At 33.7% G+C, this 17,657-nt stretch overlaps 1 protein-coding gene and 1 pseudogene across 1 annotated transcript in view; one reads left to right on the top strand and one right to left on the bottom strand.

Annotated features, from left to right (window-relative positions):
* CCDC112 (coiled-coil domain containing 112) overlaps positions 1-17,657 on the top strand; it is a 32,875-nt gene that overhangs the window by 10,022 nt on the left and 5,196 nt on the right. Inside the window, exons 3-6 of the mRNA XM_051994513.1 lie at positions 267-388; positions 9,591-9,680; positions 10,237-10,312; positions 12,490-12,880. Coding sequence (XP_051850473.1) covers positions 267-388; positions 9,591-9,680; positions 10,237-10,312; positions 12,490-12,880 — 679 coding nt within the window. The remainder of the gene's footprint in view (positions 1-266; positions 389-9,590; positions 9,681-10,236; positions 10,313-12,489; positions 12,881-17,657) is intronic.
* On the bottom strand, positions 3,679-6,287 carry LOC127545936 (actin, muscle-like; annotated as a pseudogene).

Below are 17,657 nucleotides of genomic sequence, written 5' to 3'. Positions count from 1 at the left end.
AAAGCCAATGTGGGAGGCAGTGAAGATGGAAGAGGTCAGGAATAAAATTGAACAAATTATTCGAATTCATATCTCTCTTCCATTGTCTGTCATAGAGAGGTAAACATGAGAAATTAAAACTTGATAAACATACATTTTATTGAATTTAAATTATAATTTATCTTAATATAGCTGTCTTAATAATGCACAGTAATGTATTTTCATGCTTAAACTAATTTAAAATGTTTTCAAGTTAGACTTCTCACAATGTGTTTCTTTCCTTTAAGAGTTGCTAATATAGAAAAAGATAAAAATGGTCATCTCTACAACAAAAAAAATGATTTCCGAATTGATTTTATTGTGCTGGAAGAACTTGAACATAAACTGGTTAACAACAGGAAAACAGAAAGTAAGCTCCTTATATACTAAGACTATTACAGGCAATAAAATTGTACAGTTGTCTTCTTGTGTTTTGATATTATGTAGACTATGTTTATCCTAACTGGTAATTTTTTACTTTGGTGTTAATCTTAGCTCCTTACTCTCCTATATTCTAAATATTTAATCAGTTGCTAAATCTTTTTGTTGTTATCCTACAACTTTGCTCACATTTATCCTCTTTGCAAGTGCAGTGTTTGGGTGTGCATGAAGCGTTTCTTGAGTTCACCAGCTGCTAGTGTTCTCCCTTTTAGTATTATCTCATTTATTTTATATGTATTCTATATGAATTTATACCTATAAATATTTTCTTCTTTGATAGAATATAAACTCCTTAAAGATAAGTAAAAACAGTTTTATGTTTCTCTTTGTATGGCCCCTGAACTATGCATAGTTCATGCATAATAAATACTTATTGTTTCAGTCAGGCAACCAATTTAGCATTTGTTAAGTTCTTAGTACTTGCCAGACTCTATGGTCAGCACTGAGGATGAAAAGAAGGTAAAAAAGACAGCTCCTCTTAAGAAGCTTATGATTGAATTGGGGAGACAATATGCAAGCAATTTATATAAACAAGATATTTACAAGATAATTGGAAATAACCAGAAGAGTGAAGGCACAAGAATTAAAAGGCATCAGGAAAAGCTTCCTGTGGAAGGTAAGATTTTAACTGGGACTTGATGGAAGCCACTGTTACGGAAGTAACAGTGTGAAAGGAGAGCTTTCTAGACCTGGGAGAGAGCTGGAGAAAAAGTCCAGAGATCAAGAGATATTGGTATATTTATCCTATGGTTTATGGGGGGGGGGAAAGTGGTGTGTGTGTATATGTGTGTGTGTGTGTGTGTGTGTGTGTGTGTGTGTGTGTGTGTATTATATATATGAGTTAGTAATAATTTCCATTTTCAAACAGAAATTGATTCTTGGGGTCACTCCACCTACTTAATTATACTGCGTAGTCCTGTATTAAAGGAGAGCATCTTGATTATGCTTATCATAATGATATCTAACATTTATATTGCACTTTACATATATTTGATTCTCACTACAATCCTATGATGCTGGTAACATTGATAGTGTTACTCCATTTAATAGATGAGAAAACTGCAGTTCACAGAGGTGAGATAGCTCTTATTTATATAACTTGGGTGAAAAGTAGTTTCAATTCTAGTTTTTTGGGTTTTTTCCTCAAATCTAGTCTTAGGGCATAGTTCCTTGCACATAATAAGTGATCACTTAATTTTTATTGAATGAATGAATGTTACCATATTAATTTTGTATTTAAAAATGTCTGAGAATAATAGTAGAGAATCAAAGACTAATTAATAGCAGAAATAGTACTTATGGATGAAATAATGATTGATCATATAGTAAAATGTTTTAAGTCAAAAGGGCCTTATTGTTATGAAGATAGCTCATGATTTAAGAAACCATACTGCAACTTATTAAGAGTCAGAATTTGCCAATTACTTTTTTCCCTCCTGAGTATGAGTTTTAATCATTTGAAAATTAATTTTTTCACCTATCAAGTATTTTTCTCCCCTCATGTCGCCTTCCGGAAAAAGAAAAGAAAAACTAAAACTTTATAATAAATATGCCTTGTTTTAAAAAATGAATTTCTATTATTAGCCATTTTCAAAATGTATTTCATCCTGCACATTTATTTCATCATCTCTTTGAGATTTAATTAATTTTATCCCATTGATCTGATTTAAGTTTTTTTATTTTATTTTTACAGTGTTGTTATAGTATAAATTGTGTTCTTGGTACTACTTACTTCATTTTGTGTTAGATTATACAAGTCTTCCCAGGTTTCTTTTAAATTATCTCTTTGACATTTCCCACAGCATTATAGTATATTACTTTGCATCATTTTAAAAACTGCCTTTCAAAGATATGAGTTAGTAGGAACCATAAGACCCAATTCCTTCAGTATATTGTAAATTATAAAGAAATTCAAGGTTTTCTTGTGAAATGTCTTAATTTTCACTGTCATTAATTGTTTATGGAGCATCCACTATGAAGAGATGCTATGCAGATAAAAATTAAACTATGTTGTATTAAAGTTTATGGTCTGAGAGGAGAAATGAAAACAAATAATTACTCCACAAAAGAGACTGTGACAGCACAATAAGAAATATTTAAAGAAATATAGAAAATCAGGGAAGGGAAAGATTACTTTTGACTGTGGAGATTAGAACTTCATAGCATTTGATCTAATTCTTAGATTTAGATAAGAGTTGGCATGGGAAAGGCATTCCAGATGAAGGGATCAGCTGTAACACAAAGACAAGGTTGTGGGAAAATGCAGATTGTGGTGTGTTCTCTCAAATTTTTTTTCTTTTCTTTAACTTGTGGACTTTTATTTGAACTGGTCTAAGTCAGTGTGATGAGGTTTAGGTTTGGGGATTCCCTTTTGTCAGGGAACCAAATGATGAGGTCTAGATTTAGGGAACCAAAATGAGATTAGGGTTCCTGGTGGTCAGGGAGTTAAATGATAAGGTCTAGTGGCAGATTCAGGGTTCAGAGAACCAAATGGAGGCTCCCCTGCACCCCCTTGGGATTCAGCACAAGGGTAGGGAGTTTTGAGAAACCCCCTTCTGGCAGCGCAGAGATTCTTTGTAAAGGAATTTACAGACCCAAAAAGGCTAGACTGATAAAAGAGGTTTATTATTGGCATTGGGAAGTCAGCCTAAGTAAAGTTTCTAGTAGAGAAATCCTGACAGAGAGGCATAAAGTCTTGTTAGGCAAATAGGTGAGGATAAAGAGAGGGTAGCACCAGAAGAGAATATTATTCCAATGAGCAGAGGCTTGCTGCTATGCCAGGAAGAGAGATTCCTTGCCATCTTAGGTCCTCTGCAAAAAGTTGTTCCAAGTTGCAGTTTTTATAAGCCTTGACTACAAGCTAAAGGGGGTATGAGTGGAGTTCCAAGTTGGCTCTTTTTATCTACAAGCTGGATTTCAGCTTGAGCTGAATTTGAATAGAATTGATTTGAATGAGTCTCTTTAATTCAATAGGATTGAACTAGCTCTGAACTCAACCAGCCCCAACTACATTACAGAATGAAGCTGCTTGTCCTTGGGTGGGGTCCCCACAGTGGCAGGATTCAAGGAAAATCTCTCCTTAAAGGAGTTTTAGAGTTTCGGGGTCCCTTCAAGTGTACAGATAAAGTTCCTCCAGTTCCTCAAGTTCTGACATAAATCTTAAACAGCTCTTGGGGAGATTATAAAGTCTTCATATCTATGTTGGGAGTATGGATGGAATTTAGGGAATCATTTATTATAGCTTTTAATTTAATTTTTTAAAAAGAGAAAGTATTAAGGTAGAAGCTACAAAAACTTTTTTTTTTTTTTAAGGATTACATAATTTACATGTAAAGTAATTCTAGTACCTTCCTTCCTCTCCACTGCCCTGTCTGGATTTTTGTTAAATCACTCCTTTGCTTGATCTGTAGAACAGTAGTCTTCATAGAGCTAAGTAACTTTCAGTAACAATATTTGGAGTGACTTAAAAAAAACAAAGCAAATGCACAGAGTCCTGAAAGATGCATTGTATCACTTTGGGAATGTTTGCCTCTAGTGTACTTAAGACTGCTCATCACCTTTATTCTACTTTTTAAATCCTGAGTCAAGCTCTGCTCAAAAAAACAAAACAAAAGCAAAAAACAAATGACTTTCATGTCAATCTCAGTTCTTTTGGGGGAGGGGCAATTATCATGCCATAACTTTTGACCAAAAAACAGAAACAAACATCCAACCTATCCAAATGCACAAACAGTCCTTTTAGAATCATTTGCGATGGAAGTGGAGGGCCCAGATTCATCATACTCCCAGTGGCTGAATTGCATCTTCTTCAAGGTAGAAAGAGATACCAGGATGGAGCCTGCAATCCACAATATTTGTAGTCAGGTGGGATAATGATCTTAATTCCCATTGTACAGGGAAATAGAGTTGTAATCTTCTGCATCCTGTCGCAATGCCTGGGGATATGGAGGTGCTGACAGACCACAGGAGGAGGGCACACAGATCCTTATGGATGTCAGTGTGACATTTCTTGATTAAGTAGAAGGTAGTTTTATGCATTTCCCAACTGAGAAAGATAGTTAGAAGAGAACTTCTTTCACTGCCAGTGGTAACAACCTGGCCATCAGGGAGCTCATAGCTCTTTTCCAGAGAATGTAGCAATTGCCTTCTTGAAGACTAGGGTGACATAACTAACATAGCATTTTCTTGAGATTACACACAATTTCCCTTTCATCGGTGGGAATGACATTGTACCCTCTCTTGGTCAGGGTCTTCATGAGGTAGTCCGTCAGATCAGAGCCAGCCAGATCCAGACAAAGGATGATGGCATGGAAAACGGCAAAATCTTTATAGGTGGCACAGTGTGTCAGACCATAATCAAAGTCCATCACAATACCTGGGATACAACCAGAAGCATACAGACATAGCACAACTTGGATGGCAATGTACATACTTGCAGGATACCCTAAGATGGAAAGGAAGACAGCCAGTGGGGAAATTGTTTCTGAAAAGCCAGCTTTGTGTATTCCAGAACCTTTGTCGATAAAGAGAGCAGCTGTATCTAGGTGAGCTTTTAAGTGGCTGGTTTAAACCCTTAAGAAGAAAAAGAACTAGTGTTACATCTGGAGGCTGGGGGAGGCAAGTGCAAGTTAGGTGGAGGAACTCAACAATTGTCACAATCTTTAATTTATTCTTTGCACCAAAACACAACAAGTCTATGTTTCCTAAGCACTTGCTAATAAATAGTTCTGTTTCCAGAATAAGTATAATGTACACCAAGAACATGCTTTATTCTTCAAGAACATCAAAGGTGAAAGCAAGAATCCCAGCTTAATTGGCCTGTGCCAGATATAAAAGAAATGAGTCATAGATAGCAGATCATCATTAACTTCACTAACAATCTTATTAAGATTAAATTTTTATTATCTGTTAGACCTGAATAGAAGAATTCTGGAATCTAAATCCTTGAGATTTAGTTATATCAAAACTTGCTCCATTTATAAATTGTTAAAATGATGTTGTTTCAAAACAGCACCCTCAGTTACTTCTTCCCAATTGAACATGAACATCCTGAAAGTAAAGGAAGCTAGAGAGATACATATGTATTTGTTGTCCATGGAAATAATTGTTGTGGACCACAATGCGAACCAAAAGAACAGTGATCTACCTCACTTCTCCCCATATCACAAAACCTTGGAAGCACTGAAAACTTCCAAACTACTTCTGAAAATAAGATTGTTAAAAAAAATACTAAAGCTGGAGGACAGACTCTTCCCCTTACCCTCCCAACTACTGGGAAGAGAGAGACTGATATTAACATGAAGACAAAGATCTAAATTAAGAAATTGAGGGAAGGGAATATGAACAAAACAAAACTTACTATTAAAAAATTCCATGGAGACAGAAAATCGAGTAAACTCAGAAGACAAGTGAAAAGCAAAAACATGAAGGATACAGGACCAACAAGAATTCTTGAAAGAGCTAAAAATTTTTTTTCAAATCAAAAATAGTAGAGAAAAAGTACCTAAGGAAATGAAAACAAAGGAAGGAAATTACAATTAGCAGCTTGGTAAAAGAAGCACAAAAACCTGAAGAAAAAAAAACACTTTAAAAATATATTTGTCTAAAAAAGAGATACAAAACTTTATACAAAAAATAATTCTTTAGAAATTAGAATTGAGCAAGTAGAAACTAATGACTTCATACAGTTTCAAGATACAATAAAACAAAGCCTGAAAAAAGGAAGAAATAGAAGAAAATATGAAATGATTCATTGGAAAAACAACTGGCTGGCAAAATAGATTGAGGAGGCATACTTTTTGAGAATTCTTGAATTACCTGAAGGCCATGATGCCTAGACATCATATTTCAAGAAATTAGCAAGGATAGTGCTTATATATCATAGAAACCAGAGGGTAAAACAGAAACTGAAAGAATCCACCAATCACCACCTGAAAGAGATCACAAAATGAAATTTCACAGAAATGTCATAAACAAATTCCAGAGCTCCCAAATCAAAGAGAAAATACTTCAGATAGAAAAAAAGAAATCATTCAAATAATATAGAGTTATAGTCAAAGTCAAACAAAGAGCAGAGGACTTGGAATATGATATTCCAGAAGGCAAAAGAGCTGTGATTCCAACCAAGAATCACTTACCTAGCAAAACTCAATATACTCATTCATGATTTGTTTGTTTGTTTATTTTAAAGGATATTTAATGGAATAGAGTATTTTTCAGTCATTCCTGATGAAAAGATTGAAGCTAAATAGAAAATTTGACTTTCAAAAACAAGACTCAAGAGAAACATACATAAAAAGCTAAATGTAAAAGAAAAATTATAAGGGACTCAAGTTTAATATGTTAACCTTTCACTATGGGAAGATGATTCATACATCTCTTAAGACCTTTATTATTATTATTAGGACAATTAAAAGGATCCTACATAGAAAGAGGGTATGAGAGTGAGTCATTTATGTTGGGATGAAGTTTAAAAAAAAAAAAAAAAAGATAAGTGAGAAAGAGGAATATCCAGGGAGAAGGAGAGGAAAGAGAACAAATGGGAAAAAATATCTCATAAAAAAGGCAAACAAGGAAGAACATCTACATGGAAGGGAAACTAGTGGGGGGAGAGAATACCTGAACTTCATTCTAAATCAGTTCCAAAAGGGGAAATGTATGTACATATTCAGTTGGTAATAAAAATCTATCTTACCCAACCGGAAAGTAGTAAAGGAAAGATATAAGTAAAAAAGGGTGTGATAAAAGGGAGAGCCTATTAAAAAAGGCATTGCTGAGAAGCAAAACAGATTTTAGAGGAAGAAGTATAGTACAAAAAGAGGTTAAGGACAACAAAATGGGGTGGAGGGAAATGCATGTAGTAATTATAACTGTGAATGTGAATAGGATATACTCACCCTTAAAATGGAAACATTGCAGAATAAATTAAAAACCAAAACCTATACAATACATTGTTTACAAGAAACACTTCAAATAAACAAAGTTAAAATAAGGGACTGAAGCAAAATCAATTATTAAGCTTCAGTGAAGTAAAAAGGAGGACAATTAACATCTCAGACAAAATAAAAGCAAAAATAGACCTTTCTGTAAAAAAAGTGTCAACTTTTTGTGAGGCTGTATAGGCCAAGTATTGGAATTGAGTGAATGTCTATCAGAGCATGGTTGAACAAATTGTGATACATAACTGTGATAGAATATTATTCTATAAGAAATGATGAATAATCATCATTCAGAAATATCTAGGAAAACATGATTTCATGCAAAGTGAAGTGTGCAGAACCGGGAGAATATTGCACATAGTATCAGTAATATTGTAAGGATGCTCAACAATGAAGCACTTTACTGTTCTGATCAGTACAATAATCCAAGGACCTATCAATCTAATTTTAGTAAACCTATGATGAAAAATGCTGTCTAACTGGAGAAAAAAACTGGTGGATTCTGAATGCAGATTGAGGGATAATTTTTAAAAACTTCTTTACTTTTGAGATGTGTATGTGTTTTGCAACATGGGTTATATGGAAATGTTCTGCATGACCTCAAATTTATAATAGAAATAAGATTGCCTGTCTCAAGGAGAGGACATGGAAGGGAAGGAGAAAATTTGAAACTCTCAGAAGCTTTAAAAACAATTGTTAATTTATTTTATATTACTTAAGAAATATTACTTGGGAAAATCAATAAAAGTCTTTTTTTTAAATCCTCAACCCAAGTTACCTAATTTTTCATTTTTATGATGTGTTATTTGGTGAATAAAATGTCAGTATAATAAAATTTGAATAAGCTCTTAGAGTTATTCAGAATTTAATAGTGAACATTCATTGTCACTCATAATAAGCAAAATTATTATGAGTGGTACGAGCAAAGATTTTCCAAAACATCAAATTCTGTTTTGTGTAATCCTGCTACAGACTTCATCAGTATTAATGTGACTGTTTTCCAAGTTTAAAAAACTTTTAAAAACCATTTTTATTTTTCCAGTTACATCTAAAAACTTTTTTGTTTTATATATATGCACATTTATTTTTTACATATTTCTATAGGAATTATATTGGGAGAGAAAAATCAGAACAAAAAGGTAAAACCATGTGGGAAAAAAGGTGAAAATAGTATGTGTTGATTTACATTCATTCTCCACAATTCTTTCTCTTCATGTAGATGATGTTTTTTATTCAAGGTTTATTGGGATTGTCTTGGATCATTGAATCACTGAAAAGAACCAAGTTTGTCATGGTTGATCATCATGCAATTCTGCCATTGCTGTATACAGTGTTTTTCATCCATTCATCCATTCCCTAGTTAAAGGGCATCTATTCATTTTCCCATTCCTTGGCAAAACAAAAAGAACTTCTACAAACATTTTTGCACATGTAGGTCCTTTTCCCTCTTTTATGATTTCTTTGGGATACAGACTCAGTAGAGACATTAATGGGTCAAAGGATATGCAGAGTTCCAGATTGTTCTCCAGATCATTTCACAAGACCAATAATGTGTCAGTGTCCTAGTTTTCCCACTTCCCTTCCAACATGAATCATCATCTTTTCTTGTCATTTTAGCCAATCTAAGAGTTTTAAAGTGGTACCTCAGAGTTGTTTTAATTTGCATTTTTCTAATCAGTAGTGATTTAGAGTATTTTTTCATATTTCTATAGATGGTTTTAATTTTTTCATCTTAAAATTATTCATATTTTTTGACCAAATATCAATTGGTAAATGACTTGTATTCTTATAAATTTGAATCAGTTCTCTATATATTTTAGAAATGAGGCCTTTCTCAGAAACACTGGCTATAAAATTGTTTTCCAGCTTTCTGCTTCCCTTCTGATCTTGACTGCATTAGTTTTATTTGTGCAAAAACTTTTTAATGTAATATAATCAAAGTTGTCACATTTTGCCTTTCATAATGTTCTTTTATTCTTCTTTGGCTGTAACTTTCTCCTTTCTCCAAAGATCTGATAGGTGAACTATCCCTTTTTCTTCTAATTTGCTTTTAGCATCACCCTTTATACCTAAATCATGTCCCCATTTTGACCTTATTTTGGTATGGAGTGTTTTCCAAGCCTTGAGAAGAATTTCTGAATTGTAAAAATATTTCTAATAGAAGTATTTATTTTTAACTTGGTATTTCTACAGGAGCTCAAATCCAGCAACACTTGGCAAAAATACATAACAATGTAAAGAGGCTTCAGCAGCAGTTAAAAGACGTAAAATCTACACCAGAATGTAAGTGTACTTTTTGTGTATTAAAAATTATCTTTGGGAAAGGGAAAGATATCAATTCTTTTACCATTAATTCTGCAAAGACCCAATGCATAAACAAAATGGAAAGAACAGAGACAATTTCTAGCATTAATGTTCGTGAAAACTATACATTATCTGTCTTAGTGATATGGAACATTTAACATTTAGTGTTAGTTAAGATAGTGATGTTACTATAACTAATAATACTGCTGCTTTCATATCATCCCAGTATGTTTGTGGTAAGACAAGGTAGATAGATTTCTATATTTTATAGAGGGGGAACTGAACAGAGAGATTCTTATTCAAGATAAGAACTAATTAGTGAACAAATGAATATTGACTCCTAGTTCAGAGTTTTTTCTACTATGTCATTTTTCTAAGATTAGTATTTTTGCCACTGTTCTTGTACTTCAAAACTTTTTTAAATGGAATGAAAGTTGAGTTTTTGTTTCTAATTTCATATACACTAATTATATTAGAACATTAAAGTAAAGAAAATATTGATAAGATTGTTTTTTCCTTTTTTTTTTTTTAACAGTTGTTGAAAAACTGAGAGAAATGATGGAAGAAATTGAAAATGCAATAAATACTTTTAAAGAAAACCAGAGACAGATGTATGTTTTAAAATATTTTTATTTTTAAATCAATCAAGTTTATTTTCACTCTGTTGTTAATGTTAGTTTTAAGACTATACAAAAGCAATTTGGGATGACTTACATTGTTATTCCTTTTTCAAGTGCACTTTTAATGTGCATACATGTTGATTGAATTTTTAAAAGACAAGACTTTTTAATGAGACTTTAAAATCTAATTCTTTTCCTCATTTTCATTTATATACAGACATGACAAAACCCCAAATCAGTAGCCAATAATTTTCTTTCTGTTACAGTCATTTTCATGATGCTGCTGCTTTTTCCATATCCAATACTTTCCTATTCATTTCTTATAAAATTAAAAGTATTTTAAAAAACCCACCTTTTCTTGATTTGATAAAGCAAAAACATCCAACAAATACATTCCCCATAATGTGCAGTCTCAAGAAATACCTACTGCTTCTTTTTGAAAAAAGTATTCATGTAATATAGACATTAGGCTTTTGAGTAATCTAGACGGCTTTGGCATATCTTTGTCTTTAGTGTTTCCACTGAAGTGGAAAATGTTTCCAATATTTTTTTGCCATTCTCCTCTGTACTCACTCTTGTATTGAAGCCATTGGATATGTGCATGTTAACTTGGTTTGGAGGATCTTGAATTTCTGTTCCTTTATCTTGTATTAAGTTTATTGTGACCAGGTAAAGTGACCTGATGTTCACTGAAATACAAAATAATAATTTCAAATGTGATTTCTTCTTTCATTCTCCTCTCTGAGGAGAATTAGTTATTAATCATTGAACTTAGCTGCAAATCATTTTTTTCTGTTCATTTACAATGTCACTATAGAATGAATTTGTTTCCTCTTGGAACATATTAGATCATCACTGGGTAAAGATTGCATATTAAGAGCACCAACAATTAAATTAATGTTTGTAGGAAGGAAAGAACTGTATGATTCTAATCTAACTGCTTGTCTGACTACTCTGCTATTATCACTATAGGAGAAGAGGGCAATATAGGCTTGAGATTAATTTTTTTAGATGATTCAATGGATAGAGTGCTTGGTCTGAAGTCCAGAAGTCCTGGAGTTCAAATACTGCCATTTCTACTTACTAACAGGGTGATTCTGGGCAAATCATTTAATCTCTCTCTGCCTCAGTCTCCTCAGTTGTTAAATGGAGATAATAATCACAGATTTGTTGTGAGATCCCAAGAGATGATATTTCTTCTAATATCATATTATTATTATCAATATCAATAAAGAGTTTTGTACAAGTGTCTGCATATGATCGAGGTTTAGTAAATATTTATTCTCTTCCTTTTTCATCTGTATTGCAGAGGCCCAGATTTGTCACCCAGTAGCTAACCTTTTGGTGATGAACTTCTCTGTACTTAACTGTGCTACTGTAGTCTGGAAGACCTGAATTCAAATGTGACCTCAGACCCTGGGCAAGTCACTTCACCACTTCCTGCCTCAGTTTTCTCAACTATAAAATGGGAATAATAATAATAACATTTAAATCCCTGATTTTATAAAGATAAAATAAGATAATTTGTGAAGTACTCTGCAAACCCTAAAGCACTATATAAATACTAATTATTGTTTTTATCTACTCTGCTTTTCAGAGAGTGAACAGTCTATCAGGAAGCCTATTCTTAAAAAAAAAAAAGTCTTTCTAGTTTGACAGAATCTGACAGATTTCACATTCCCTTGGCATAGATTTTGATAATCCCATGTTGCTTTCTACCTGTAGGTCTCAGAGTTGAGCTAGTGCAACCTATCTCTCTAAAATTCCAAGTACCAAGTTTAAAAAAAGTTTTTATATACATATTTTTTAATTGTTTTATACATTTCTCTATCTTCTTAAATTGATTGTATTGAATGTAACAGAGTTTATCACTGAGTATTCTTTGTTTTACTCTCTAATACAGCAGTATCTTCAGGACTTGTTGAAGTTTACAGATTAATTTATAGCTATGTTAAATAGTTTCAAATTTCATTAGTTTTTTGAATTCTTTTCTATTTTTATTTTTTCAGTCTCTTTCACTGTTAAGGTGTTAGTTCTTGCTCCTATCACTGAAATTGATGATGTCAACAATGCAAATTCATTGCTCTTTCTTTCTTTATTACCATGTTGGAAGATTGACATGTATATTTTTAAAAAGCTGACTATTCAAATATTATCCTTAATTTTAGATATGAAGATCTTATTAAAGAAGAGAAAATAACTAGTAATGAACTAAATGCTTTGGAGAAAAAAATAGAGACCTGGGCATTGAATAATTCAAAAACAGAGAGATCTTTCAAAGTACCATCAAGCAGATTTTCCTTGGACACAGTGATGCTAAATAATCTTCCTGAAGAAGTAGTAGAATTTGAAAAGTTCCTTCAGCAAGCAGGAGGACGACAAGGGGGATGGGATGATTATGATCATCAGTATTTTCTAAAAGTGAGAAATAAGCATAAAGGGAAGCCCAGCTATATGAAAGAAGTTCTAGTGTATCTTCCTGGAAGAACAGAAGATGAGGTTCAGTTGCATGAGAAATGGTACCAAAAATTTCTGTCTTTAGAAGAAAGGAAAAAAGAGGTAAAATTTTTGTTTTATACATATATTTAGTATATGGGCATATTTCTGTTTAGTTATCACCTTTGATCAGCCTGTGATTTGTTTGTTTTCACCTCTTTATTTGTTAATCAAAATCATAAAAATTTAAATATAAATATAAAAATATGAACATCATAATTTTTTTATTTATTAAAGCATTCTTTATTTGACTTAAAGCATTCAAAGCAGTAAAATTAAAACATTAAAATTCTAAATATGTTCAAATATAGGAATTAATGTAAGTTTACATTTAGATAAAATAAAGTTTGTATTGAAAGATCAAGGAAAACTTTAGAGTTGAAATGAATAGAAAACCCCATTTAGGTATGGTTAATTCTATACTAATTAATATCCTCCATTAGTATAGCATACCATAAATGGTTTGACATGTGTTCTGAGGATACATATCTCCCCTTCCAAACTGTTTTTTATTTTAATTGTGTGCTATATTCTTTTAGCTTCAAAACATGCATTATGGGAAAAAATGCTAATTTACATGCTCTAGATATTATAAAAATGTATAGAAAACCTTTATTTGCTCATAGCTTATATCTCCATTACTGCAGGTTACTAGTTCTTTACCATTGGTCCTTTCCTTCCCCTCCAACTCCTGTGCTTAAAAACCAGCTGCATCAGGCATGGCCAGTACATGTAATCTTTATCATATTTATCCTGCTGAAATAGTGCTAAGAAATGGCTTCACATTTTAATCACTTGATACTCTTAATTATATGTTATTGGTATATTTTTAAGATAAAAAAGGAACTGATGAATCAGATTTTAATGTGTGCTTATCACAGTGTAAAAACCTCAAAACTTGTTGGTTAAGCACTTACGTGAAGATCAAGGGTACAAGTTACAGTGTTTGCAGTAAATTAAATAATGATCAACAGAAACAGTCTTTGTTCAGTTCATTTTAAGTCTTAGTCAAAGCTATCAAATAATCCATTTGTTATTTGATTTATGATATTTAAACTTAAGACATCAATTTTGATTAAAAAGAGGTCTTTATCAGTCTAAATTGAGCATGTTTTCTGGAAGTAAAATTAGAAAGAGAAAAGTTTTCCATCCAATTAATATGAAAAGTATACGTAAAGCCTGTGACTGTGGATTTGGGCAAGAAGAAAGGGACCTGACAAAGTGCAGGACACAGGAATAGGTATGACTTGGCAGCTCTGTTGCTTATACCCTACAGTTGCATAATTGATCCAATGTGAACTGAAGAGGGGGCCTGCACCAAGAAGAGTGATTTATGGGCTGTATACCAATAGAAAACAAGCACAGAAGTGAGCAGCCGCTGTGTGACTAATAGTGGAGAGAGGTCTCATCTAACCCAGAGTTTGTAATGGAATAACCAGGAGGGGGAGCTCAAACCAAGGCAGAGCTTATCCTTCTATCCCTTTGAACCTATACACCTTCCTGCTACCGTGTTTCCTTGATAATAAGACACTGTCTTATTAATTTTTTTGGACAGAAAAACCCCAGAGGGCTTATTTTCAGGGGAGGGCTTATTTTAATGAACATCGACAACAATTTTAATAAACAGGTAAATGTGAACCAAAAAAAGTACCTTTATTCAATAATGATCATGTCATCTTCTTCAACAACATCGTCATAAGTGTCCATACTCTGAATTCCATCTTAGATGTCTTACGCCTCTATTTCCTTCAGAAGAAGTGGACCCAATCTGTCATGTCCAGCAATATAGCTCTCTTTAAACGAACATGTCTTGTCCAGGTAACCTGCTCGTAATGCCTTGGCGACACAGCTGTCAGTAATTTTTCTTCACCCAAGTCACGACTTCTTGCAGACAGGGCTTCACAAAGTTTCCACACTGATTTCTTTCCATTCTATTTTCAATGTAGTCATTGACTTCCATGCGCAAATGGTTCTTGAATGGCTTGTTTATTGCAATATCAAGGGTGTGGCGATAGGCAGTCATTCCTGCAGGAATCATTACTTGATCTATTCTTCTCTCTGCAAGGAAGTTCTTCATTTCTTTAGTGCAGTGAGTGCTGGCTGAATCCCAGATTATCAGACCTCTTTGGTTACCTCGCATAACAAATGGCAGCATTAAATCAAACCACTTTCTTATAACGGCTTGTGTACACCAGGCTTTTTCGGTTTCAAGAACATAAATGCCTGATACACGTCAGTCTTATCTTTCTTGTCCTTACTGATGATTAGAGGTGTGGCTTTCTTTCCATCCAAACGAATTGCCAAAACACAGGTGACCCGTGCAGACAGAATAATAAAATTATGACCATCAGTCCTTCTTTTCACTCCATCATGCCCCTCAATAATGTTTTAACCCTATCATGTTCCCTGAGTGCTTCTTCTATCCTCCATGATGCCCCCTGAGTTCTTCTTTTATCCTCCATCTTGCCCCTTTTATCCTCCATCATGGCCCCTCACTCCCGCTTACATACCGGGTTTTTATGTTGTCCTGCCTCAGCTCTCCTCCGCGGCGCTGCTCTCAATGGCGCCAGCAAGCAAATCACTGGGGAAGAACAGGATGATGCGCTCACTGCTGCAGCTCTGATTGGATGCAGCTCGGAGCACGGCGTGTGTGTCACCTGGGGGGGAAGGAGGGGGAACGGTGCATACAGAGGGTACCGTAATGTAGCGTGTAGCACAGGGAATCACCTTCACTACAGCAGCAATCTCAATAGGGCTTATTTTCGGGGGGAGGGCTTATTTTAGAGGAATCTTACACAGTAAGGGAAGGGCTTATTTTCAGGATAGGTCTTATTATCGGGGAAACATGGGTATCTGACTGGCTGGGGCCAATCAGTCTAGTTCTTTTGCTCAAATCCTAGCCTGGGCCAAGAACTTGCAAAGCTCAGTTTAGGACAGTGGTCATGTGTCACCTTGGAATAGATAGCTTTGGGCATACTGAAAGCTTCAGTGTCCAGCCTAAGTTACCTAGGAGATCCATGAAGAACACAGCACTCAGAACCCTAAAAAAGAAGGGCAGCAGCAAAGCTCAAGAAAAGATAAAACAAAGCCTGGACATTTTTCCAGAAGGTTACAGAATCTGGTCCTAACACAAATTCCCAATTTAGAAAGCAAAACTGAATGAATAAATAAATAAAATAAGACAAAACAAGAATCCTACTATAAATACTATAAATTATGGTGATGTTCAAGACAGCAATTTTAATAAAGATGCAAAACTGAAAGAGAATAATACCATGTCATGTGCCTAGCAAGATGGAGGAATATCCATTTTCTCTGATCTTCATGATCTCTCAGACTTCTTCAGAATTGATCTTGAAGACAAGGTGCATAGGAATCCCAGAAGAACATGAAAAGTCAAAATACCTGAACACTATCAGATAAGAAATATTACAAGATACTTCTCAGAACTTCTGAACACTGAAAACAAAATGCTACTTGAAAGAAAACACAGATTGCCTCCAAACAACAACAATAACAACAAAACCCATGTTGCAAACTCCAGGTAACTTAGTAGTCAAATAATTATGCAGAAAAACAACAAATTCTGCAATTGACCAGGAGAAGGATCTTCAAATATGGAGGAAAAGAAATTTGAATAATAGAAAACTGTTCTGTACCCACCAGAAACTTCTGATTCTGAAAAGAAAATTAATTCAAGATGCACCCCAAGATAACATACCCTGCAAATCTGAATCTAACTTAAAATGAAATAAATGCTTTTCAGTGAAAAGTGGCAATTGAAACATTTTTAGAAAGAAAACTAGACATGAAATTATTTGCTTCTCAAACATCCCAGATAACAGAAATACAATAAGGGTAACAACAATTGAGAGCAACAACATTATGGAATAGAGACTTTTAAGAAATTTCTTTCTCACTATACACTAGAATATCAGGGTGAAAACAGAAGTCAAACAGAATAGTGGAGAAAGTCTGAAACATGGACTAAACCTTACAATACCCTTTTTACTAGAGAATCAACACCCCCAGGAGGAGGATGCTATTCCTTTTATCCCCATTTTACAGAGAAGGAAACTGAGGCAAACAGTTTAAGAGACTTGTCCAGAGTCACACAGCTATAATTGTCTGAGTTCTTCAGTGCAGGTCTTACTGATTCTAGAATTGGCATTCTGTCCATTGCACCATCTAGCTGACCCTTGGGAAGTATTATGTGTGTATGTGAACTTACATAAATAAATTCTAAAGACTATTTCATTAGTGTCAATTATTTTTAAGTAATTATGGCTTATATTTTTAAATGTTCATATTTTTTGAAACAAAATGCTTTTAAAAACATTTGACAAAATATAGCTTTTGGTCTGTTTTTGCCATGGCATATGACTGTTTTGTTGTATTAAATGTTTGTCATGGACTTGCATATTAAAATATGATTTTCTTGTCTATGAAGTAGTTTGTAGCCTGCATCCGATTTTGTTTCTCAGTTTCCTCTTTTTTCTCAGCCTGTAGTTTAATACTTCCTTCTAGTTGCCTTATTAGTTAAGATAACAAATAAGTTTCTTTTCTTATTAGTCAGAGATTGGTTAGCAAAAGGTAGTTCACACTTGAATGCCAGTTGTCATAAATGATAAGTAAGTTTGGGATATTCATCAGCTAGTAATCTAGAGAAATCAAGTAAAACAAATTATAATTATGAATTCTCTTAGTTAAAAGTTTCGGAATACTGCTTGATTTATATGTAGTGGATTGAAATGAGTTCCATCTTTTTTTCAGTGTTTATATAAATCCTTTGGGTTGTTTCTTAGTGAATAATAGCTATATCATGCCTAGGATCCTGAAA

This window comes from Antechinus flavipes, chromosome 1 (genome assembly GCF_016432865.1).
Source record: "Antechinus flavipes isolate AdamAnt ecotype Samford, QLD, Australia chromosome 1, AdamAnt_v2, whole genome shotgun sequence".
NCBI lineage: Eukaryota > Metazoa > Chordata > Mammalia > Dasyuromorphia > Dasyuridae > Antechinus > Antechinus flavipes.
This window is presented reverse-complemented; position numbering and strand designations above follow the sequence as displayed.